Source organism: Schistocerca piceifrons, chromosome 4 (genome assembly GCF_021461385.2).
Source record: "Schistocerca piceifrons isolate TAMUIC-IGC-003096 chromosome 4, iqSchPice1.1, whole genome shotgun sequence".
NCBI classification, from domain to species: domain Eukaryota; kingdom Metazoa; phylum Arthropoda; class Insecta; order Orthoptera; family Acrididae; genus Schistocerca; species Schistocerca piceifrons.
Window position 1 is genome coordinate 242,850,362 of NC_060141.1, and position 27,054 is coordinate 242,877,415.

At 38.0% G+C, this 27,054-nt stretch overlaps 2 protein-coding genes across 6 annotated transcripts in view; one reads left to right on the top strand and one right to left on the bottom strand.

The window, feature by feature from the left end:
- LOC124794657 overlaps positions 1-1,988 on the bottom strand; it is a 105,528-nt gene extending 103,540 nt beyond the window's left edge. For all 3 annotated transcript variants that reach the window (XM_047258185.1, XM_047258184.1, XM_047258183.1), the window contains exon 1: positions 1,859-1,988. In XM_047258185.1, coding sequence (XP_047114141.1) covers positions 1,859-1,862 — 4 coding nt within the window. In that variant the 5' untranslated portion in view covers positions 1,863-1,988. The remainder of the gene's footprint in view (positions 1-1,858) is intronic.
- A 25-nt stretch (positions 1,989-2,013) lies between these two features.
- LOC124794656 (RNA-binding protein EWS-like) overlaps positions 2,014-27,054 on the top strand; it is a 93,556-nt gene continuing 68,515 nt past the window's right edge. The window contains exons 1-2 of one of the 3 annotated variants that reach the window (XM_047258182.1): positions 2,014-2,282; positions 26,767-26,838. Coding sequence is in view for 1 of the 3 variants with exons in the window: in XM_047258180.1 (XP_047114136.1) it covers positions 2,462-2,464 (3 nt within the window). In the remaining 2 variants the exon portion in view is untranslated. Of the gene's footprint in view, positions 2,283-2,440; positions 2,465-26,766; positions 26,839-27,054 lie in introns of those variants that run through there. The other 2 variants (XM_047258181.1, XM_047258180.1) reach the window with 2 other exon arrangements.

Genomic DNA, 27,054 nt, shown 5'->3' on the forward strand with positions numbered 1-27,054 from the left:
GACTCAGCAGTGGCAGCATCTGATATCATGATGAGTGTAAGTTGGGGCATTAAAATATTGTGTCAACTTGACTTGGGACCCCAGCTGCTAACCAAAGAATAGTATCACAAGATGTTTCACTAGGACAGCCTCCAAAGTCACATGGGAAATCTAGAATGGCACAATGAGGATTTGAACCACAAACCACCAAAATGCAAGTTCGTAGTGCCAAACACTACACAACCTACTCAGGATTGTATAACAGAGAAAATATCTTAAATACTACCTGCACCTCACATCAATGATAATGTGATATTTACTACGATTTTTGGTAGACTGGGTCTAAATCACACGTAACATGTTTCTTGTAGAATCTTTCTGGAAACATACACTGTGCAGTAATCATCTATAGGAGCAGGTTCCACATTTATGTTGGCTTGTGTTTAGTCAGTCAATACACATGATTCTTTCAAAAAAAGGACATGTCATCAACAACAAAACTGATGAGATATTAGACACTTTGTACTATCCGAGTAAGATCCAAAGAGTAGTCTTCAAGAAATTAATGACCTCATGTGGATGAGCAGATCAAAAGAAAATTAAAGACATACATCATTAGCCACTCATTCTACAAATTACTCTGACAGCACTAGCTTCTATGAAGTGTGGAAAGTAGAAGAGAGGTATGTTCAGAATTGACTGACGGTGGGTCATAAGTTGTGCCCAATTTACTAACTGCAAGAGTACAGCTCATGAAATGTACTTTCAAAAGTATGTTATTCTCTTACAATTACAATGCATGGAACTACTACTTTAAAAAAAAGCAGGAGAAATATGAGCTCACATGAAGGCTTGCCAATTGGTTCTTCACACCATTCACAAATGGAACACAGCAGGGGGGGCAAATTATTATGATTCCAGAAGTGCCCTCTGCCGCCGCCGCCCACCACACACACACACACACACACACACACACACACACACACACACACCAGCATGTGGTTTGTGAAATATACATGTACAAGGTTCTGGGTTTTAGTTGTCCAGCACAATTTAATCTGGAAAAAGGTTTTGGTTCACTTTATTTATAAACATGATTACTAGCCGTAAATGGAAAGTTCTTGAGAAGGGTTACATACTTAACCACTCAAAGCACGATAAGTTGCCCTATGATAGACAGAAACAAAGTTTGAAATAAGTGTCAACATCAGCAGAAATCAAGATTGCATTACAGACATGTAGGGTGCAGCTTACATGAGATGACACAATCTGAATACGGGAATACCTATGAAAAAAAATACAGCGCTACTGTCCCTGGGAAAAATCATTAAAAGAAACATCTGCACTACTCAGTTCAAAGGTCGGAGGAAGGGAACAGCATACCACCTCCAACAGGGCCACACAAGGCAAAGCAACGCTGTGTTCAGTCATCACATTAATGACTGCTTTACTTTGGATAACTACTTACTCATAGCCGCTGCCATACACGTCTCACTTATATGTGCGTTATGCACAATCCATACGCCTTCATAGTTATTGCACAAACGTACAACATTTTATACGAAAATGCTTTTACCCCAAGTATAACGATACTTGTGAAGTATACCGATAATTATTGCATGCTATTACTTCTCAAGTTTCCAAAAGCTGCAAGTCAATGATTTGTGCAATAAATATATATAAAATAAATAAATAAATAGAGCATCACCTGTGTGGTGAAATTTTTGACTTTGGTACCAAACCATAAATTAGCTACATGTTAATTTCAGTTATATATGCTTTCATTAAAGCTGAAAGTGAGTATTCACATAACTTCTTGTAAAAAACAAATCCGCCAGCAGTCATAATAACTGAATTTTGATTAAGGACAATAGCTTACCCATTGTGTTTTCGTAAACCTTTGTAATACCCACTTGTTTTCAAAATGTCAGTTTACCACTCGAACTCCCGCTACCAGAGATATTTACAGTCACAAAAACATTCATCGGATCATCACTGGTATGGCGTCCTACAGCAACGCCAACACTTCAGAACATGTGCTGTAGTCGAAAATACTTAATAGAAAAGATCAGACTTATAACGTAACCTGCATTGTTAGATTTATCTCGTAGCGTAGAATGTGACTGTTTACTGTAAACAAAATAACCCCTGAGTGTTTTATAATTAGAGCTATAAGAAAAATCAGGCATATATACTGAAATGACATGCAGATAGTATTTTGTTTCGGTCAGTAGTTGTATCAGAGATTAGTTGAAAGCTACTTGTAGGTACTAGGTAGCGTCCCTGTTTTGCGTAACCTGTAGGTGAGTTTATGATTTTTAATTTTTAAGAAATTATTCTGGATAGTAGCATAGAAGTGCGTGAGTATATTCATATCCTGAATATTTTTCCATTTATTCCATAATACGTCCTTTCCTTCATTGCTTGGGTAAGCCATGTTCTGCCGGGTGGCCAAGACACTTGATAAAGCCATTATTAGTAGATGGTATATAGTGTAGATTGTTTTTCATTGAATTCTATTTGATAAGTGTAACGCGGAAGAGGATGACGTAATAATTTCACGTGCTTATTGTAGCGCTAATCACAGTCTGTATGGCTATTAATCAAAAAGGATTAAGTTGTTTGCTATAGGGCGCGCGAAAGCATGATTATTTAATGACGCCAAATGAATTAGTGTAGTCGGAGTGCCTGTTTGATTTGGACGTATTACTTGTAACATTGCTCTAAATAAGTTAATTCCTAATTTATTTCACCTAGGTTTTAGTTTTACTGTAGCGTTTTGTATGTTCTGTGTATCGCACTCTTGACAATCGCCATTATTTGGAACTTACCAGTATGTTTACAAGTTAAATTAATTTCATTTTGAAAACACGGCTTCTAGCCGGTGACAGAGCTCGTTTATTTTAAAAATCTTTACATGTAATAAAAATTTCAGTAATATAAGTATATACATTTGCCCACTAACAATCGTAAATTATTTACGGCAGTAGTCAAGCAGAAACTATTTAGATTGATTTTTAAGACCTTCATTATTTGCTAGTACCTTTAATTTACAGCGATTGCCTGCCAGTGCAGACCCGTTGTAAATAGTGGCAGCTGCTTTTGTTCCCACGTTTTATTTCTGTACTGCTACTGTTATCTCCAAATAGTGCTTAATTCTTCATATAGTATTTATAGTATACCTATTTTTTTAACATTTTTGTGCATGAAGTTTGAGGATGGACAGATACCAGCACAGAATGTTTGTATGTGTAATGAATGCTTTATGCATATGTGGGGGATTGCGCCAGAAAATTACTCGGGCTAACAGAAACGTCCGATTCCACCCGTCTGCTTTGACCAATGACGTCACCAATATGGCGGGAACGACCATTGACAATTACTACCATATCGCGACTATGACGTCATAACTTAAACAAGACAACAAACACAAAAATAGATCGAAAAACTATCAAAAGACATATTCCTCCAAAAATATAATGAAACTAACGGGACAAGCTAGGGAAATTGGGGGTTTTTGGGTGGGGACAAACTAAAAATAAACACACATTACTGAACCAAACGATAAAATAAAACAACCACAACCTTACCTAAATCAACTAAAAACAATAACCACTGGAATCGAACACTTCCCTTGACCTATATAGTTCAACAGAAACTACTGATACCAAATCATGAAACCCTAAACTACAGCCACGTTCACAATCATCACTACCTCAAAAAACGCAACAAAATTGGAATCAAACACTTCTCCTGACCTGTTATCCTTACAATATCTCCACATATAGCCGTCACTGATCTGAGACTCTGGAACTTTAGTAAGCCTCATTTCTTTATGACAAACTGAACACTTCACGACTTCAGCCAGCAGGCCGAATAGCTGAAGAAATTTTATTAGAGGCGATGCACTGTCCCCCATCATCGCAGACAACCAAAAACTGTTGATCTTGTCAGTCATATCCACACCTACCAAAGACATAAACAAAGCGATTTACCAAAATTCACACATGACGAACAGAAAAAAAACTACAATAATGTCGACATAAATAAACCAAAATCGTTAACTCACAGCAAAATATTTTGCTGAAAGCACAGTCACCACTGATACCACACACGTGCAGTGCTACCAAGCAAATGAACCCCATATGCCCCATAACACGCTAACCATAAACACGCCACCAGAGAGAACTACCGACCACAACAATATGCCACCTACAAACACACCGTACACGCAAACTAAACCAAAAACATCACCTAACACACAGCACACAAACACGCCACCAGATAGCACCACCGATTGTATCAAAACGACACCTACAGACACGTCACTCACAAACTAAACTCCACACCGTCATGATGTCACGGATCAAAGTCGACGGGTGGAATCGGACGCTTCGGTTAACCCAATTATTCTGTATTATATCAATCAATGGATGAATGCCAAGTAATTCACTTTTCTAATGTTTTTGTCACCAGAATTAGCAGTAACATGTAGAGCCATTGTTGCTTTGCTGAAGTGTTCTTAGGTGTGTGTGTGTGTGTGTGTGTGTGTGTGTGTGTGTGTGTGTGTGTGTGTGAGAGAGAGAGAGAGAGAGAGAGAGAGAGAGAGAGAGAGAGATTGATTTCAAGTTCTGACCAATACACACACCCACGAATTCTGAACAATTAGTTCTACTTTTTTTTTTTCTTCACCATACTGCATTGTTTTTCTTGTAGTAGGCTGTATTTTACCTTATAGCCCCTATATTGTTGAATGAATGGTATAGTTGAGTGATGGACCATTTACCGACAATCTATCAGTAATACTTCTGAATATGTCATTTATTGCTCCTTCGGTTTCATAGCTGCTCTATTGTTTCAGGTGCATGACGTAGTAATTCGAGTTGGTTAGCGACTGGCCATTCATTGCTAGTTAAACATTCCTTTGATTTTTCAGTATATTAACTTAGTTGTCAGGTGGACATGCATGTGATGCAGCAGCAAGTTTTGCAATACCATATTCAGTAATTCCTTGTCCAAGATTTATTTATTTATTTTTTAATCACATGGACTAAAGTAAAAATTTCTTTGGTCCATTTACCATCTGCTCACAAGGCTGTAGGTAGTGCCCACTTCCACTTCATTTTAATTTTTGTCAGTCTTCCACTTGTTTTTGTGGCTCATAAATTACAAAAATGGAGTATAGGGTTAGGTAATTCAGTACTATTTTTAAGTGTTTTATCTGTGTTCCAATGTGTTATAAGTATGGATGTTGCTGTAGGGTAGTCAGACAGGGAATGGTATGAAAAGAATTTAACTGGGGCAACTGAATGGGGAATTGAATGAGGCTTGCCCATGGATGACTAGGTTTTGCAAAAAAAGACTGGAGAATTTCTGCACAGGAAGCGGGGATTTCTGTCCTTCAGGCTGAAGCAGATTATATGGAATTTTAACTATTAACTACTTAGGTTGAGGGGGGAGGGGGGGTGTATGATGGCGGGAACTAGGTAGAGTCAAGGTGCCACTCAATTTGAGATAAGCTGTGTGTTTACGATAGGAAAGAGGTAACAAATTTCCTGAAAAAAAAAATCATAGGCCCTACCTATTATTCCAAAGTCTGCACTTTACAACTATGTAGAAAAATAATATGTTTTGAGTTATATAGCAAAGCAGAAAAATGTTACGTAATATGAAAAGGAATATTTCCCCAGTTTTGGCCACATTAACCCTAGCTATGGCCAGCCATCTCCACTTATGGCCACTGCATTTTATAAGAAAACTGGAGATTTAAATAACACAGGTCTGCGACATAATAATTGTTTCAAATTTATTAAGTGATTTTTATATTGTTTTCAACACTGATTTCGGGAAAAATAGTGAAAAAAATCCATCGCGTACAGTTATTTCACAAACTGCTTGTCTCGTTTTAGCTTTTTTCGATATTTCAGCACTCTAGTGAGTTTAAATTTTGCTTTTTAGGATCTCCATAAACTGTTATTTAGCCGTTTTTATACTAGATATAAGTAAAATAAAGAGTGTTTAGGAGATATACATAAAATAAAGATTGTTCAGGAGAAACCAGCAGTATTTTCAGGTCAGTGCCTGTATGTCGCTCTGCGCCTTCCCCCGCCATCACCAAGCAGTGGGCTTCTGCTGCTGTTCTTCAGTTCACAGTATCTCTTCACTCTTTGCTGTTCACGTGTTGTTGCTACTAGTGCTTTAAAGTAGTGACTGTTTTCTTGTGTTGTGAAGATGACTAATGGGCAATGGCTACCAGAGGATGTATAAACTCACCACACTGCTTCTGCTTCATTCATGGTAACTATACCGTTAAAAAAGCTACAAAGAAACATTCCTGATTTTGTTAATAAAGAATATTTTGCCTATTTTGGTATAAAGTTAGGCGAACAAGATAATCCTTGTGCCCCACACAAAGTTTGTTTAGAGTGTGTTGAAGAACTGAGGCAATGGTTTCAATGTAAAAATCATTCCATACGTTTTGGAATACCAGTGGTTTGAAGGGAGCCCAAAAATCATAGTGATGACTGCTATTTTTGTTCTTGCAACGTACTAGGCTTCAATTTGAAAAACAAAAAGGATATTTCTTACCCTGAGTCGAAATGTTGTTGTTGTTGTTGTTGTTGTCTTCAGTCTTGAGACTGGTTTGATGCTGCTCTCCATGTACTCTATCCTGTGCAAGCTTCATCATCTCCCAGTAACTACTGCAACCTACATCCTTCTGAATCTGCTTAGTGTATTCCTCTCTTGGTCTCCCTCTACAATTTTTTACCCTCCACGCTGCCCTCCAACACTAAATTGGTGATCCCTTGATGCCTCGGAACATGTCCTACCAACCGATCCCTTCTTCTAGTCAAGTTGTGCCACAAACTTCTCTTCTCCCCAATTCTATGCAATACCTCCTCATTAGTTATGTGATCTACCCATCTAATCTTCAGCATTCTTCTGTAGCACCACATTTCAAAAGCTTCTATTCTCTTCTTCTCCAAACTATTTATCGTCCATGTTTTACTTCCATACATGGCTACACTCCATACAAATACTTTCAGAAACGACTTCCTGACACTTAAATCTATACTCGATGTTAACAAATTTCCCTTCTTCAGAAATGCTTTCCTCGACATTGCTAGTCTAAGTTTTATTTCCTCTCTACTTCGACCATCATCAGTTATGTTGCTCCCCAAATAGCAAAACTCCTTTACTACTTTAATTGTCTCATTTCCTAATCTAATTCCCTCAGCATCACGCAATTTAATTCGACTACATTCCATTATCCTCATTTTGCTTTTCTTGATGTTCCTCTTACATCCTCCTTTCAAGACACTGTCCATTCTGTTCAGCTGCTCTTCCAAGTCCTTTGCTGTCTCTGACAGAATTACAATGTCATCAGCGAACCTCAAAGTTTTTATTTCTTCTCCGTGGATTTTAATACCTATTCCAAATTTTTCTTTTGTTTCCTTCACTGCTTGCTCAATATACAGGTTGAATAACATTGGGGAGAGGTTACAACACTGTCTCACTCCCTTCCCAACTACTGCTTCCCTTTCATGTCCCTCGACTCTTATAACTGCCATCTGTTTTCTGTACAAATTGTAAATAGCCTTTCGCTCCCTGTATTTTACCCTGCCACCTTCAGAATTTGAAAGAGAGTATTCCAGTCAACATTGTCAAAAGCTTTCTCTAAGTCTACAAATGCTAGAAACATAGGTTTTCCTTTCCTTAATCTAGCTTCTAAGATAAGTCGTAGAGTCAGTATTGCCTCACGTGTTCCAATATTTCTACGGAATCCAATTTAATCTTCCCCGAGGTCGGTCTTTACTAGTTTTTCCATTCGTCTGTAAAGAATTCGCGTTAGTATTTTGCAGCCGTGACTTATCAGACTGATATTTTGATAATTTTCGCATTTGTCAACACCTGCTTTCTTTGGGATTTGAATTACTATATTCTTCTTGAAGTCTGAGGGTATTTCGCATGTCTCATACATCTTGTTCACCAGAAGGTAGAGTTTTGTCAGGACTGGCTCTCCCAAGGCTGACAGTAGTTCTAATGGAATGTTGTCTACTCCGGGGGCCTTGTTTTGACTCAGGTCTTTCAGTGCTCTGTCAAACTCTTCACGCAGAATCGTATCTCCCATTTCATCTTCATCTACATCCTCTTCCATTTCCATAATATTGTCCTCAAGTACATTGACCTTGTATAGACCCTCTATATACTCCTTCCACCTTTCTGCTTTCCCTTCTTTGCTTAGAACTGGGTTTCTATCTGAACTCTTGATATTCATACAAGTGGTTCTCTTTTCTCCAAAGGTATCTTTAATTTTCCTGTAGGCAGCGTCTAGCTTACCCCTAGTGAGATAAAGCCTCTACATCCTTACATTTGTCCTCCTAGCCATCCCTGCTTAGCCATTTTGCACTTCCTGTCGATCACATTTTTGAGACGTTTGTAATCCTTTTTGCCTGCTTTGTTTACTGCATTTTTATATTTTCTCCTTTCGTCAATTAAATTCAATATTTCTTCTGTCACCCAAGGATTTCTACTAGCCCTCGTCTTTTTACCTACTTGATCCTCTGCTGCCTTCACTACTTCAGCCCTCAAAGCTACCCATTCTTCTTCTACTGTACATCTTTCCCCCATTCCTGTCAATTTTTCCTTTATGCTCTCCCTGAAACTCTATACAACCTCTGGTTTAGTCAGTTTATCCAGGTCCCGTCTCCTTAAATTCCCACCTTTTTGCAGTTTCTTCAGTTTTAATCTACAGTTCATAACCAAAAGATTGTGGTCAGAGTCCACATCTGCCCCTGGAAATGTCTTACAATTTAAAACCTGGTTCCTAAATTTCTGTCTTACCATTATATAATCTATCTGATACCTTTTAGTATCTTCAGGCTTCTTCCATGTATACAACCTTCTTTTATGATTCTTGAACCAAGTGTTAGCTATGATTAAGTTGTGCTCTGTGCAAAATTCTACCAGGCGGCTTCCTCTTTCATTTCTTCCCCCCAATCCATTTTCACCTACTACGTTTCCTTCTCTTCCTTTTCCTACTGTCGAATTCCAGTCACCCGTGACTATTAAATTTTCGTCTCCCTTCACTACCTGAATAATTTCTTTTATCTCATCATACATTTCATCAATTTCTTCGTCATCTGCAGAGCTAGTTGGCATGTAAACTTGTACTGCTGTAGTAGGCGTTGGCTTGATGTCTATCTTGGCCGCAATAATGCGTTCACTATGCTGTTTGTAGTAGATTACCCGCATTCCTATTTTTTTTATTCATTATCAAACCTACTCCTGCATTACCCCTCTTTGATTTTGTATTTGTAACCCTGTATTCGCCTGACCAAAAGTCTTGTTCCTCCTGCCACCGAACTTCACTAATTCCCACTATATCTAACTTTAACCTATCCATTTCCCTTTTTAAATTTTCTAACCTACGTGCCCGATTAAGGGATCTGACATTCCATGCTCCAATTCGTAGAACGCCAGTTTTCTTTCTCCCGATAACGATAGGCACAACAAAATGATTCACACAGTTACAGCTTTCGGCCATTAAGGCCTTTGTCAGCAGTACACACACACACACACACACACACACACACACACACACACACACACACACACACATACACACACACACACACAAACGCAACTTACACACACTCTGCAGTCTCAGAGAACTTCAGTTTTAGTTCTTTGAGACAGCAGACGTGTGTGCAAGTTGCGTTTGCGCGAGTGTTTGTGTGCGTGCATTTCTTACCCTAATATTCAGTCAGCCATTTGCCCTGTTCCTCATGGACCTGAAGAACCAATACCTTCTCTTCCAGTTTCTTTGCATGATATAGATGATCACAAGCCATTGGCTCAGCAAGGTGATGGTGAAGAAGACTATGGTATGATCCTCGCACAACAGATCCCATTCCATTCTCACAATCTGAACTGAACAATTCAGTAAGAGACCTATGCCTTTCTAAATAATTGGCAGAGGTTTTAAGATCTAGATTGAAAGATAAACATATGTTGGCTCTGGATACATCCTTTTCTTGGTATCAATCGAGGGAAAAGGAGTTTGTATCTCACTTCTCTCAAGAAGTTGGCCTGGTGTTTTGCAGTGATGTTCGTGGACTTGTGGCACGTTTCAAAATAGAATATGCTCATGATGAGTGGAGACTTTTTATTGATTCTTCAAAAAGAAGTCTTAAATCAGTACTTCTACACAATGGCAATAAGTATGCTTCTATACCAGGTGGACACTTGGTTCACTTAAAAGAATGTTACAAAAACCTCAAACTGGTTTTAAGCAAACTCTGCTATTCAGACCACAAATGGACACTATGTGGTGATTTAAAAGTGATTTCAGTGCTGCTTGGTCAACAAAGTGGCTATACAAAGTTCCCTTGTTTCCTCTGTGAATGGGACAGTAGAGACAGAAAGAAACACTACATAAAAAAAGCTTGACTCTTGAGAAAAACCTTACAGGAAGGGGTTAAAAATGTTGAGAGGAAAAGCCTTATGGATCCCAAAAAGGTGTTTCTTCCACCACTTCATATTAAGTTGGGACTGATGAAACAATTTGTTCTGCCATTGCCAAAAGAAGGGGTGTGTTTCCGATATCTTTGTGGACAGTTTCCTGGTTTATCTGAGGCAAAGTTAAAGGAAGGAATCTTTATCAGACCAGACATTAGAAAACTTATGACAGATCGCAGATTTGTGGACAAAATGGAAACAAAAGAAAAGGCAGCATGGACGTCTTTAAATTAGTTGTTACCAGTTTCCTAGGAAACAAAAGAGATCCGAACAACAAGACAATCATCGCGGACATGCTCGACAACTTTAAGAAGCTGGGCTGTAACATAAGCATTAAAGTTCATTTTATCGAGTGACATCTTGACTACTTCCCTGCAACCGTGGTGATGTAAGTGAAGAGCAGGGTGAAAGATTCCACCAAGATATCAAAGAAGTGGAAAGAAGATATCAAGGAAGATGGAACGTCACCTTGATAGCGGACTACTGCTGGATGATGAAAAGAGATGATCCTCAATGAGTCCACAGCCGGAAAAGCAATAAAAGAAGCTTCGACAGAAAGCAAAAGTGTTGTTATAAGGACTTATGAGCTTAAAGAGAGATGAAAGTGTACTGTGAATGTAGTTTAGAACATGATTTATAAATAGAATAAAATTTTCTAATGTTTGAAAAGATGTGATAAATAGCTTAAATTTTGTTACACCCTAAAATACTCCCGTTTTTGTGAAAAAACCTGACGTGATAGAAAAAAAATGGATTGCATTTTTGAAATCAGCGCTGAAAAGTACACAAGGCAGTTATCAAATTTCAAACAACTTTCAGAAAATATTTTTTTGCAGACCTGTGTAATTCTAGAATCAGCTTGCTAGAAAGCAATTTATTTTTGTGCAAGTGCACAAGAAACAAACATGGATATAGTACATTAAAGTTTAAAAAAATTGAGTTGCAAAGAAAAACAGTTAATAAAAAGCATTGTAATAATTGGCCTAGAAACAGTGTATAATTAATTCCCCTTTGGAAGCCAGAGGGGTTTCATCCATATTAAAAGCTGTTGGGGTCATTAACATATATTTGATACTACCTGGAACTAATTTGTTGTTTTTCTCCACTATAAAAGAACCTCTAGCTCCATTAACATTTGGCACATTTCCATGACAAAACTGTAGTGTTTTTGAAGACTGCCTTGATACCACTTTTGCTAGGTTGTAGGCAGCCTTAGAACATCACAAATCTGCCTTTTTGAAAAGTTTTTTTTTTTCCTTAAACACACAAATATTTTCCTTAGTACTTGAGACCCCCTGTTGGAACTGTCCAGAACAATGTCTATCAACTTTTTTGTTTTTTTCTGTCCCAAGACATTGTGGGCCAAAGTGATTATTCTGGAGTTAGGTCAGAATTTTATTTTTTAATGTTCTTGGAGCATTTTACAACTTGCTTACAGCAGCAACCTTCATTCCCTCAATAATAGTCTCCAGCGTATTTTTAACTTCGCTGGGGAATACTAAATCTCATCCTTTCGGCAACTCAAAAATTTTCGAGTTAAAGAAATGTTATATTTTCATAATTCAAATTGCATATTTTACTGTGTTACAGGGATAGGTAAATTAATATGACAATGGAAAGTCCAGGATGGAATGTAACAGTATTGAAAAACTAATATGATACACTCAGGCAAGAATGTCAGTTTGGTCTCTTGTGATATTAAAAATGTGAGCAATATTTTAAATAAGCCTACGTAAATAAAAATCAGTGTTGAGCTGTCACATGAGGCAGGGATCAAAGGAAGCTGATTTGTCATTGTGTGATGGATAGAGGAACGAATTGCTTCAAAGTAAGGTTCAAAGCACCCACCAAATACTTTTGTAGAAATAACACACACAAGTAATAAGTTTGGTAAAAGCACTTTAGAGAAACGTTAATGTTCAGTTTAGTGCAATATCTGAAATTATAGTAAGCACAAAGTTGTCAAGGCATTTGTGGCTTTTTGGTGACAGACTGCCTGTTGACTTCTGTCTCGGTTTCTTCTGCCGAAGTTTGTTTGATGACTTTTCCGATATTTTGCCAGCACGAGTGGCTGGCATTATCATAGCTCCAAGCTCCATTGCTGGTGGTGGACTGGAGTCGAGCTTGCGGTCACAGAGTATGTGCACCTGGTGCGCCAAAGTAAAAGGGCTTTTCTATCCCACTTGCTGCACCAAGGAAGAGCACATGTTGCTGACAGCTGCTTCTTATTTATAATGCACTTTTTCTTTTTGTCGGTTCTACTCTTCACTCTCTCACACACACTATGTCGAACAGCTGTGTAGTGAGGTCGGAAATACACCCACGCACACATAGTGACCACAGTCTCTGTCTGCTGAGGCCAGACATTATGGGAGAGGCAACCAGATGGTGGGGGTGAGGAGGAGGCTGGTTTCGGAAGGGGGAGGAATAGCAGGGTAGGGGGTGGGGATCAGTAAAGTACTGCTTGTGTGTGTGTGTGTGTGTGTGAGAGAGAGAGAGAGAGAGAGAGAGAGAGAGAGAGAGAGAGAGAGAGAGAATATTTTTAACAAATGCCTTAGTGGCAAAAAGCTCACTTTCTGACAGTCTTTTTGTTGTGCCTGTCTGCAATTTAGCAATTCCCCTAGATCTTTAGAAGCAACTATCCATTTCATAATATTGTCCTTATGTCATTACTTCGTAATGTAACACACTTCATAATCTGTGTCATATCTCCGAATGTTATTGAAGAGTAATTATTGATAACAAAACTATTACTGAATGTATTAAACTGCTAGCATATGGTTCTTGATTATAAATGTACTATTAATCTATTAAACTGTTTCCAGTGGGGAAAAAAAAACTGCTTTGTTGTCAGATGTCATGATTGAGATATAATAGTTTTCTTTTTTGCTCCTTTCTGTTTGACATCATTAAAGCACCAAAGATTTATGTTTATGGTCCAATTTATTTCCCTAATAACTACCCCAAACATGCAAACACCTTTTCAAATACAAAATACGAGCTTAATTTTTGCCCAGGCATTTACCCTGGCCATTTGTCCCAACTTACAAATGCCTAGGTGTTTTACACCATTGTATATGTACGATTTTGGAACCATGATAAATAATCAGTAATGGCATGTTAGTTTGATTCCATTTTTCTGAAGCATATTAGGCCAGATGATTTTCCCTTAGGAGTGAAAAGATCGTTGAGTTTAGAAAAGAAGAAAAAAAGGGGGGGGGGGGGGGGACAAAATTGCTGCTCTCAGTGGGCAGCTCAACTTTAATGTAAAACTTTTGAATGACTTTAACAAGGAACTAAAAGAATCATTCAGTGGTCTGAAAGAATCATTTAGTGGTCTGAAACTTGTAGAAATTGGTACATGCAGTTTGCATGTACTACATGGTGCTTTCAAAACAGGCACATCCAAACCTAACTTGGAAATTCTAATTTCGGAGAGCAATTTAGTATTTATTTCACGATTCTCCTGAACAGAGCTCACAGTACACCAAGATAACAGGATCTTCGTCCTTTTCAATGTCATTTTGTGGAACAAGATGGGTTGAAGAAGCCAATGCAGCTGAAAAAGCTGTGGAAATTCTTGAACATATTCAAACGTGGGTTGCTGAGACAAAGAATTCGAAAACTATACCTCAGTCGTCACGTTTCAGTATAGTTTCCGAAGCTGTCAGTGATAAATTACCAGCTCCCAAACACATTCTTCAGTTCAACAGCACATTTCATTCGATTTTTACTTAATTTTCAGAGCGATGTCCTGGTGGCTCTATTTTTATATGATGAACTGCGTAACCTTATGAACATTTTGATGCAGTGACTTGTGAAACTAGATGTACACTACTGGCCTTAAAATTTCTACACCACGAAGATGACATGCTACAGATGTGAAATTTAACCGACAGGAAGAAGATGCTGTGATATGCAAATGATTAGCTTTTCAGAGCATTCACACAAGGTTGGTGCCGGTGGCTACACCTACAACATGCTGACATGAGGAAAGTTTCCAACCGATTTCTCATACACAAACCGAAGTTGACCGGCGTTGCCTGATGAAACGTTGCTGTGATGACTCGTGTAAGGAGGAGAAATGCGTACCATCATGTTTCCAACTTTGATAAAGGTCAGATTGTAGCCTATCGCAATTGCGGTTTATCGTATCGCGACATTGCTGCTCGTGTTGGTCGAGATCCAATGACTGTTAGCAGAATATGGAATCAGTGGGTTCAGGAGGATAATACGGAACGCTGTGCTGGATCCCAACAGCCTCGTATCACTAGCAGTCAAAATGACAGGCATCTTATCTGCATGGCTGTAACGGATCGTTCAGCCACGTCTCGATCCCTGAGTCAGCAGATGGGGACGTTTGCAAGATAACAACCATCTGCAGAAACAGTTCAACACCATGTGCAGCAGCATGGACTATCAGCTCATAGACCATGGCTGTGGTTGTCCTTGACGCTGCATCACAGACTGGAGTGCCTGCGATGGCGTACTCAATGGCGAACATGGGTGCTCAAATGGCAAAACGTAATTTTTTCGGGTGAATCCAGGTTCTGTTTACAGCATCGGGATTGATTGATTTTAGCAGGAGAGCTAAAACAGCTTATGTCTAACCCGCCACTGCCCGCACCGAAACTAGGTTTATTGTGCGGTATCACTCCCTGTATATCTAGTAAAGCCAACCAGTGCCCTTGAATAGTGCAAGGAGTCTCTCTACCAATTTTTTGTTAGACACAATGTCTTCAGGCTAGTTGTCCCGAAGATTCTGTATCTTTTACTCTCCAATGCCATGCATTCAAAGATTAGGTGTGATGCAGTTTCTTCACCCTCATCACGGATCCTACATTTAGGGTCCTCTTCCATTATACCCATTGTGTGTAGGTGTTTTTTGAAGTTCCCATGGCCGGTCATCAGTCCAGTCATTAGTTTGATCTCTTTCCTGTTCAATCCCAGAATTACAGAGCTTCTTTTAAAATATTGCTTTGGCATCATTACCTTACCATGTTTTTGTTTATGTACCTTGGTCCAATATCCTACGTGCTGCTTCCTAAGCCAGTTCCGTAATTCTAATTTAAGCATAGCCTTGGTGATTGTCAAGACAGGTTCTGGTCAAATAAATGGAGTTGTTGCCCTCATCCTATCCAATCTATCAGCTTGTTCATTGCCACAGATCCCTGAGTGGCCACAGCGTCATGATGGTCACATCCATGTTTGGCCACATCGTGGTGAACGCACATTGGAAGCTTCTATTCATCATCGCCATACTGGCTTATCACCTGGCATGATGGTATGGGGTGCCATTGGTTAAACGTCTCGGTCACCTCTTGTTCGCATTGACGGCACTCTGAACAGTGGACATTACATTCCAGATGTGTTACGACCCGTGGCTCTACCCTTCTTTTGATCCCTGCGAAACCCTACATTTCAGCAGGATAATGCATGACCGCATGCTGCAGGCCCTGTGCGGGCCTTTCTGGATACAGAAAATGTTCGACTTCTGCCCTGGCCATCACATTCTCCAGATCTCTCACCAATTGAAAACGTCTGGTCAGTGGTGGCCGAGCAACGGGCTCGTCACAATATGCCAGTCACTACTCTTGATGAACTGTGATAACGTGTTAAAGCTGCTTGGGCAGCTGTACCTGTACACGTCATCCAAGCTCTGTTTGACTCAATGCCCAGGTGTATCAAGGACGTTATTACGGCCAGAGGTGGTTGTTCTGGGTATTGATTTCTCAGGATCTATGCAGCCAAATTGCGTGAAAATGTAATCACATGTCAGTTCCAGTATAATATATTTGTCCAATGAATACCCGTTTATCATCTTCTTCTTGGCGTAGCAATTTTAATGGCCAGTAGTGTATTAAAAAACAAAATTTCATCTTTAATGAAAATTGACTTTAATGTGAAGAATCTGGTTATGGCAAGACAGTCCAGTCTGGATTTTGCTGCAAGAAGTGCACTGAAAAATTAAGAATGAATCTGAAGAAAAAATGTTATTAAAGGAAACCATGTGAACATGCGTTATTGGCATTGTAGAGAAGTTGGGAGAAAGATCCCCTCAGATACAACTTACCATGTGTAATTTCCTGCTTGAATTAACATATCACATTAACCATGAAGCAACTCAAAGAAATTTGACAGTATGCCACAAAATTTTTGTATTAAACAGAACTTCGGGTTGAAGGGCAGACTGTGTCAAACTTGAATTTGTGGAAATATGCAGAGAAAAGAGATTTGAAGATGGATGAACTCTTACAAGAAAATGGAAAATCGTCTAAATAAATTCTGGGTTGATACATTCAAGTTATTTTTAAAGCCATGCCCAAATTTCAGAGATTTTTGTGCTAGTATTTTGATAATCTCACATGTAAATGCTTCTGAGTGGAGCTTTTCTGTAAACTTGGAAAATATAGTTGAAAATCAAACAGAAAGAAGCCATATTGCTCAAAGGTACATATATAATGCTAATGGAGTTGACAATATATACTGTTTTCACAATGCAAATTCTTTCTGTAAAGGTGATATGAAAAATAAGGACAAGGTAGGTGATGGGGGAAAGGAGGAAAGCTGAAATCAAAGAATCAGAAACAAAGGAGCAAATATGTTGAGTGAAGCCTGAAAGATTTTGGCAGAGATAGAAAATTTAAAGAAATGATTTATTCATTTTCATTATGACAAATTTCTCGGTTTTGTTCCCCTTTAATTGTGTGTGTGTGTGTGTGTAAACAGAATTTGTAATTCCTTATTTGATATTTTCTTTTGCTTTTAAAATAAAATTTAGTATAACAAGGTAGGAAAATACAGGCTGGTACTTACCATAAAGAAGACACGTCAAGTTGCCGACAGGCACAGTTAGAAGACTGACGCATGAAGCTTTCAGCCACATCCTTTGTCAGTAAACACACACACACACACACACAACACACAACACACAACACACACACACACACAACACACACAACACACAACACACAACACACACACACACACACACACACACACACACACACACACGACCGCCAACTCCAGCATCTCGGGTCAGAATGCAACATCACAGCAGCCTGGAGGGGGTAGGGAAGGGATAGTAGTGTATGGGTGGAGAGAGAGAGAGACAAGCACTGTCTGGTGGAGTGTGCAGGAACTAGACTGCCAACAGTTGCAGCATCAGGAGGTTGTGTGGCAGGGACGAGGGGGGGGGGAAAAAGGAGAGGAGCAAGGAAAGACAAGTGGATGCATTGGCAGAGGGGTGCAGATAAACAGGATGGGAGATGAGAATGTGGAGGAGATGGTAGGACAGGGAGGGATGTGGGGACAATATGTTGCGTTAGGTTGAGTTCGGTATAATTATGGAAGCAGAGAATGTGTTGTAAGTACGACTTCCGTCTGCGCTGTACAGAAAAACGGGTGGTGGAGGGAAGGATCCAGGTGGCTCAGGTAGTGAGGCAGCCATTCAAATCAAGTGTGTTAAGTTCAGCTGCATATTGTGGCACAGCTTGGCCTACCTTGCTCTTGGCCCCAGTTTGACAGTGGGCGGTCATCCTGATGGACAGCTGGTTGGTTGTCATACCAATATAAAAAGCTGTGCAGTGATGACATGGCTGCTTTCACAGGTGGTCTGGCTCCTGATGAGGGTAGGATAAACCTGTGGCAGGACTGGAATAGGAAGTGCTGGATGGGTGGATTGGGCAGGTTTTGCATCCGCGTCTTCCACAGGGATATGATCCTTGTGGCAAGGAGTTGGGATTGGGAGTGACATAGGGATGGACTGGGATGTTTTGGAGGTTGGGTGGCCAATGGAACACCACTTTGGTAGGGGTGGGAAATATCTCTGGTAGGATGTCCCCCATTTCAGGGCATGATGATAGGTAATCAAAGCCCGGTGTAGCATGCAGTTCAGCTGTTCCGGTCTGGGGTGATACTGGGTGAGGAAGGGGACACTCCGTTGTGGCTGATTCTTGAGGGTGGTGGGAGGATTGGGGGTGTAAGGGGAAAAGGCACTGGAGATCTGTTTGTGGACTAGGTCTGGGGGATATAACTGTCTGTGAAGGCTTTGGTGAACCTGAGCCCCTCAGAGTACTGATCAAGGGTGTTTTTGTTACTGCAGATAAGCCGTCCCTGAGTGGCCTAGCTATATCGGAGGGATTTTTTGGAGTGAAAGAGATGGTAGTTGTCAAAATGCAGGTACTGTCGGTGGTTGGTTGGGGTTAATATGGACAGAGGTGCAAACGAAGCCATCAGGAGGTCAAAATCTAGGAAGGTGGCACTCTGGGTTGAGGACCACATGAAGTGGGTTGGTAGGGAGGTTGTTGAGGTCGTGAAGGATAATGCATTCCAATCCGAGATGATGGAGTTGGTGTCAGTGTGTGCGCGCGCGCTTGTGTGTGTGTGTGTGTGTGTGTGTGTGTGTGTTTTACTTATGAAGGCTGTGGCTGAAAGGTGTATGTGAGTCTTTTAATCTTGCCTGTCTGCAACTAGATGCCTTTTTTACAGTAAGTAGCAATCAGTCCTTTCCTACATTGTTGACATTCCTGCCTGGAGTTTCGTTAGTTTGAAAATATAGCATTCAATATTTTAATTCATATCTATTATTTATACTACAGCCAGGTCATTCCATATCAAATCACCCAATAAAAAATAAATTTTACACCCACCTCCTTAGATTTTCATGAAATTTGGCTCAAATGGTTCTAATACCATCCTGACAACACCTGCAATTTTATTTTTTTTTGCTGTATCTCTTATAGTTTTTTTAAATAAATTTTTAAAGTTTTTATGTTTTGCGTTTTCCAAACCTTCGGAAATGGTAAATTTAATTTGTATTCAAAACTTTAAAATTGCTTATCTTAAAAACTCTTTTAGATAACATCATGAATTTTTGCAGCAAGTTTATTTATTATACATATTTGAAGATAAAAATGATACTATTAAAATATATTAATATTTTCTATGAAAAAAAATTATGTATATGTATTTTTTTCTTTTTTTTTAACGGATGTTTTGTTTTATAAGAATTGCAATATCTAGAGTCTCAGACCTGATAGAATGCTCAAATTTGTTTTAATTTACTCTTAAACATATAGGCTACTTGATAAAACAAAAATAATGATGGCTTTTTAAAATGTTTATTAATTATAGTAGATGACATTAGAATTATGTACAAAGATAGTGTTCTTACAACACTTATGTATAACCCAACTGATTGCTTGAAACATTTTTTGAGTAATTTTGTCTTTTTAATAAACATTAATGCTGATTCAAACTGTTTTTCCACTTCATCCAAGAGCTTTCAGTTCTTTTGATACAGTCTTTTTTGAAGTAATACATTCTTCCGGTGCCGCTTGATTGAGGTGCGTCTACTACACAGACTATGTGCTCCAAAGGCACTATGCAAGAATCTTCTCTTTCAGGCCAATAAAATGACGCAGCTGGTCCTGAAGGATGTAGAAATAGAATTTCTGCATCTTCTTCATCATTGAATATTGTTTTTACCTGTCCAAAGTACCAGTTACCATCATGATTTGCATGGTTCAACACGAACCCAATCAGAAGAAAAATGGAAAGAAAAGACTAAGGAGGGTTTTACACTATCTGTAGTCCTTCTAATTTCAAGGTTGTTTGTTGGAAGTGGTTTGAAGTTAAGAAAACTTCTTGTTCCAGGAATGGTTCGGGTTGCTGAAAAAACGTTTTTCTAGTTTTAACCGTAGCATATCAGCTTCTTTTTCGTCAATAAAGTGAAAATGAATGTTTTCAATATTTTTTTTCACAAAACTTGTACACATTGTTTGCTGTCATTATTTGTTCTTCATCTGAAAGCTGTAGACTGGCTTTCCTTAAAATTCTTTTAATAGTTCCTCCTAGGCCATCACAAATTGACTTCCCATGACTTGTTGGAAAAAAAAGTGTTGGGCCTTCAAATTAAAGTCTCTCAAGTGTTCAGTCAAATTTTTAAAACTGTTTCTATTTCTGTACTGCCCAGCACAACCATCAGTAACGTAGTGAACTGAGTCAATGTCAGTATGATCTAATGACAGCCACTTTGTAATTTCTTTTTGTACGAAGTTAACAAAACCAGTGTCATGTTCTTGGTCATCACTAATAAAACAGTAGTTGGAAACCAAAAACATTGTTTTCCTCATTTCCTAGGAAAACTCCAACTGGGTGTAGAGTACAACCACCTCTATTCCAGCAGTAACTTTGGATCTCATTTTGTATAACAAAGGAATAATTTTCGCTGAAATCCATCACAATAATTGCTGTTTTGGGTGGTGGGTCTTCTTTCAATCTTTTAAAGGCTGCTGATTGGGATTTTGCTATAAACGAGTGCGGGGTGAGCTTTTCCAATGACCTAACCAATAATGAAATGTAGTCTTCAACACTGATAGACTGTTTAATCATTTCTGCCCTGTCTGTGTTAACCCACTGACTGATTACAATTTCTTCTTCTAAATCATAATCTTCACTTAGTTTTTCAGTTAAGTGCTCAGTTAGTGCAGCATTTCCAGGACGGCTGTCACAATGATGTAGCATGCAGTTTTGGTTTTCCGTGTTGCACACAAGCATCTTAATTAGGTCTTTATAAGATTCTTCAATTTTCACAGCATCCAATTATAGTTTAACATTCTGGTGGATACTGCATACACATACAGTGTGCGCGCCTGCAGCACCAGCAAGGATACACCATTTAGGTCTCAAGAAACAAAATTTTGAAAATCCTACTTTTACCTCGGGATTATCCCATTTGAAAGAATAATAGAGTTCTCTCAAGTTACACAAAATGAGTCTTTTTTGCATGTACACATTTTTTTGAACACTTACTTTGTCTTTTGTTCCAGGTAGCACTCTGGAACTTTCATCCTTTTCATAAAAATCTGTTACAAGTCTTACTGTATTTTCAGAAAGAGTTTTACCTTTCTTTGGACCAGGAGTTTCCAAAATACCCTTTACAGATTTTAGCTTTCTAGCTTGTCGCGCCATGTACTCACTAACATTAAATTCTTTCATCACTTTATTTCGACTCCAAGAATCTGGAGCCAAGGTCAGAATCTGGATTTTTCTAGACCTCCAACAGATGACATCTTCTCTTTCATAAGAGAAATCATTACATCAAAATCCTTTGCTTTCTCAACCACACTTTATCTTCTTCGTCATCATCAGAACTTGGTGCATCATATTTTAATGCTTTTGAAACCGCCTTTTTTGCAGTCTTTTCAATACTACTAACCTTCCTTTTAAAATAAGACCCTTTACTTTGTTCTGACAAGTCATGAAGCTTTATCAGTGTTGAACCTAAATTATCAAGAGCAATGTTCGTTTGTATGAGGGATTCATTTCTGGATTCCAATGATTCTAATTCAACCATGACTTCATCATCTGTTTCACTTTCATTGACTTCAACTCTTAATTTTTCCTCACAAAAATTACGGCATGTTGAGCAAAGCTTTTCTCCAGGTTTTATGCTACTATTTTTTGTCAGTAATTGTTTAGAAAGATCCAAGCCTACACTTCTCAACGACCTTTGATGGGCTTTTTGTGTTGTTTTTTTTTTTTTTTTTTTTAGTGGTTCTACACATGTTGTTTGATACTTTTCAAAAACATTTAAAAAGTAGTAGCTGTGGTGTGAACATATATTCTTAAATTGACACAGATTAATTCCAGATCATAAGTGGATCAAATTTTTTTCTTCCTCACTCAATTCAGGTACCGGTTGTAACTTTTTGAAGGCGTGTAGGTTGTTTGGAAACAGATTTTTTAAATAACCCTACGCTACAGGTTTGAATATCTGACATACTGATTTCACTTTTGGTCTGATTACTGTTCTGGTTACTTTTATAGGATATAGGAAAAGAATCTCTGTAAACTAAGTAACAGTACTTACTGAAAGTTCGAATAAACTTAATAAAATACTATCCAAGCACTATTTAACACTGTAATAATTTTTTACTTCAAAACACAGGAATAACAAAACAAAATCCAAGCATACATTGTTACTCCAAGAAGACAAAAACTTATTTTTGGTGTCTAAGTCACTTGGTACTTTTAATTTTAAAATATAATTAATATTATTTAAAAAATTAGATAACTATTGAACAGGTTAAAAAGCCAACATAATTTTTCTTTTATCTAATAGCCTATACAATTAAGAGTATTTTAAAACAAATTTGAGCTTTCTATCAGGTCTGAGACTCTAGATATTGCAGTTTTTGTAAAACTAAACAAAACAAAAAAAAACCAACAACTACTTGTAATTTTTTTAACATTTAGATATAATATACAAACTTATTCCGAAATTTCATACTGATATCTTGAGTATTCTTTAACATTCAAATTTTTTTAGTTGTGAAGACACATTTAAGTTACGATTTCCGACTGCTGAAACAACGCCAAATCTAAAAACTTTAAAAATTTATAAAAAAAACTATAAGAGATAGAGCAAAAAAATTTTACAAGTGCTTTCAAGATGATAAAAGAAGTAATTGTACCAAGTTTCATCAAAATCTGACATGATTGGTGTCAAGGCCTGGGTGACTTGACATGGAATGACCCAGCCCCCAGTATTTATACTATAGCCCTAGTCATCAAGTGGTGGCAGGAGAACACACATATGAGAAAAGGTTTTATGTATGCAAGGTTTCGGAGCCACTGGCTCCTTCTGGCAGAAGGGTTGAAGGGGAAGGAGACGCAGTGAAAGTAAAGGATAAGAGCGCTTCAGGGAAAGGGGTAGATTTTGGAAAAGTCGCGCAGATCCCCAGGTCGGGGAGACTTACCAGACGGGATGAGAAGGAAAGACCTGCTGCCACTTGGTGAATAGATTTTTTTATCTATCCAATTACATTTTACTGTCAAAAATTGATTATTTTCATTGTTATAAAGACACATGTAATTAATTATGGATATTTTACTAATCGTCAATATATACTTTGAAAAAGGATACGTTAGTGTTAAATTTAATAAAAAAGTAATCTGAAAAAAAATTAAGTTGAAAAACCTGGAAAAGTTGTTGAATTTGAAAATGACTGATCGCTGGACACCTGTCAAGGGAAGTTTAGAAAGGAAGAGTAGCTCACCCTATCCTCTGGATGTTGACGAGAGGGACACACTCGTTGTGAGGATTAGAGAGAGAGAGAGAGAGAGAGAGAGAGAGAGAGAGAGAGAGAGAGAGAGAGGTGTCAAAGATAGTACATTGGTAAGCCTCCTGAAGTGTAAGTGATGAACAGCAATTCTATCAAATTTTATAGATTCCTCATCTTAATTTCCTTTTGATACAACACTAAACTGTACAGCAATCTAAGGTGTAGGTTCATTGTTACCATTGTTTTACTACTTATTCACTTATAATGAAAAGTATATTAAGTTTTCAAGGTATAATCAGTAATGTCGTTTATGTAATAGAAGAGCATCAAAATATTCCTGTGGAATCACAAAAACTATAAAAAATGCCAGGTGGGGTAAGCTGTAATGTAACATCTTCCTAGTGATCAACATAGCATTGCTTTCGTGTAGGTAGTATTTTTTGACTTGTTTTCTGTTCCACAACTGAATAATGGCTTAAAAAAGTGAAAGTAGTTGTGGATCGGAGAATGGATTTAAGTAAATAGAGCCAGAGTGCAAAAATGCTGCCTTCATGTAACGTGACTCATTCAAAAATGAGTAGAAGTAATGCAGTAATGCAATTTTTCCAAAAATTCCCTCGTCCCTGTTGTTTATACACAGTGTACTGCAGAGCATATCATAAATAATTTTCATCCATTCAAAATAAAACAGTAAGGAAATCGTGGAAGAGGTGAAATTGTTATGCAGTGTCTCTCTGCCACACCAGCAAATAATCACTAATACTATAAGTATTCATCAGAGTAACTGTACTGCTTTTCAGAAAAACTTTGTTTTGTTTATTGACAGCGGCATTCTGTACTGTCATCAATTATTATTTATTTTGTTTGCTGGTAAACTGTTATCACTGTATTTAAAGAACTTGGAGGCTTCATTTACTCTGTGTGTGACTCATTACTGTTTCGACAAGGGTATGCAGTTATATAACACAGACGGTATGCCTGTTTGTTTAAATCTCTTAGGTCACATTTTATCTTTTGTTTATAAGGTTTTTAATAGAGAAATGAAGTATGTTTTCAATAACAACAAAGCTAATAGAGATACTATCCAAACTTCTTGTATCTCACTCCTTATACCTTTAAACAGTGACCGTAGCATTGTACTATTTTTTATGTCCATGCTCTGACAATTAACCACCTGAAAAAAACTGCCAAACACATGGAAACCCTTCAGGTAGCAGATAATAAGATATCATTGTCATGCAGCAGCAGAAATGCAGGTGGCAATAAGCCACATCGGGAACTCTGACATGCTGAAGCTTTATCAATGACCACAGTATGCAGTTGATTTCATAGTTGCCTCTTTGAATCAACTGCATGTGGCAAATCATTTGTTATTACAAGAGATTGGCTACATTTACATTGTTACTGTCATATAGTGTCCATATTTAATTTTGTTGCTCTGTGAATACTTCATTAGCTGTTACTGTCTTAAAAAATGGGAGCAGTTTATCAGCCTCCTGCTATGCAGGTAGGAGAGAAGTGGCCCAGTGATTGCATTCAGAAGTAGTGAGGTTTACCTAAGTTACGGCAACTGTTGGAGTTGTTACTTTAAATAACACACAGCCTGTTTTGTACCTGAACATGATGTAATCAAAGCCAACGTGTCCTCCTCAAACAGCCTCTTGTTCCCTCCTTCCTTTTTCTGTAGACTTTTAGGGGCCAATTTCAAATCTTCATTAAAACATCCAAATTCAGTTTTTCCATGGCTTCCCTGAATAATTTAATTCAAATACAGATGGTTTCTTTGAAACAGCAGTGTCATGTTTTGCTGCTCCATTCTTTCACAATTTGAACTTGTGATGTACTTACAGTGACTAGCATCATCAGAGTGTCATTAAACCTAAACCACCTTGCTTTTTATTCTTCTACAAGTCGACATAGTGTGCGAGCTGCAAAGTTCAAAATGAAATTAATAAAATATCTTGACAGAACTCATTTTTGCTAATGATTTGAAATGGTCAATTATCAACATCTGATTCTGAGATGCAGAACATTGTCTTGTCTGGGTTTACACTGTATGAACTGCTGTGAGATTGAGTTAAATTAGCAGCTGCTAAGCTGTTCTATATATCTTAAGGCTGTCCTAATCAGTATACGCATGTCATCATCAAACATCCATATCTATACTCCATAACTCGTCTTACAAAAGTGTGGCACAGGTTACTTCAGGTAGCTCTTACTTTCACCTTCTCCTGTGCAATTTGCAAATTGTAAAAGAGAAGAAAGATCGTTTGTAAATCTCTAAAATTCGAATTCTCCAGTTTTGCATTTAATGTCATTTGTTGAGATAGATGAGGCATGGAGTTAATGATTTGATTCTTCTTGGAAGATGCAGTCAGTAAACTTCACCTTGGAGCATAATGCCTCTTTTGTAACTTCTTTAATTAGAGTTCTATGGACACTTAGAGCTGTTCTCACACATTCTAAATCTATAAAATATGAAACATGCTGCCATTCTGAGTCGAGTTCTGTAACGCCATTGAAGGAGTTTTGTAGTTTACATCATCCATGGATGACTTAGTTGCTGTGAATCTATCTGGTACCTCCTAAACTAGTTTTGTGGAGTCATTAAACTTTAGGACACTCAGAAAGCATAGTCAGGAATATTTTACAGTAGTAAGATTTCCCAGTGATTTATACAAATTGCACAGTCAAACAGTAAAAGGTCTTCCTGCTTATTTGTGTGCAATACATTCCTCTTTTAAGCTGTTTTGGGGCAATATACTAGTCCCTGCTTGAATGTCAGACTATTCACTTTTAAGAACAACATTGTGAGCCCTTTTTGTTGGGATGTCGTAAGTCCACTTGCCGAACAGGTCTCGTATGTGTAAGTTGAAAATATTTTCACTTGGTGTCAGTGCAGATTTGTTCTAAATGCCCTCTTTAACACAGCATCAACATAGAAGTTAATATTTAATACCTTCCAGAGTTCACGTTTGAGTAAGGTGATAAGAGTTTCAAAGAATTGCTGTTTGTGGAAACCAAGTTGATTCATACAGAGGAGCTTTTTAGGTCCCCTAAAAGACCATAATGCACAAACATAAATTAACATCAGTGGCATAGGTCTGTAGCCATTTGTGTATGTCAGATGACTCTTCTATAAAATGAGTGTGTCCTGTGCACTTTCACAATTTTGTGGAAAACTTTATTGTTACAGCAACTTAATGTAGATTGCTGCTGGAGAGTGAACGGTAGTCTGTGCGGCAAAAGAAGAGCCCTTACAGTTAAGGTGAGGTTGGTGGTTAGTTATTTAAGCATCTACCACAACCAACCAGGTAACAAGAGTTTTTATTAGTATCTATGGTAACATCTCGTGTTACCAGTAGTTAAGATTTTTTATTCATTAAACTTTTAACACATTTCTAATGAAAAAAAATCCATTTTGTGCCTCAGTACACATTCCGTTAATATTGTTCATTGGATTTCAATATACTTTGTTGAGACA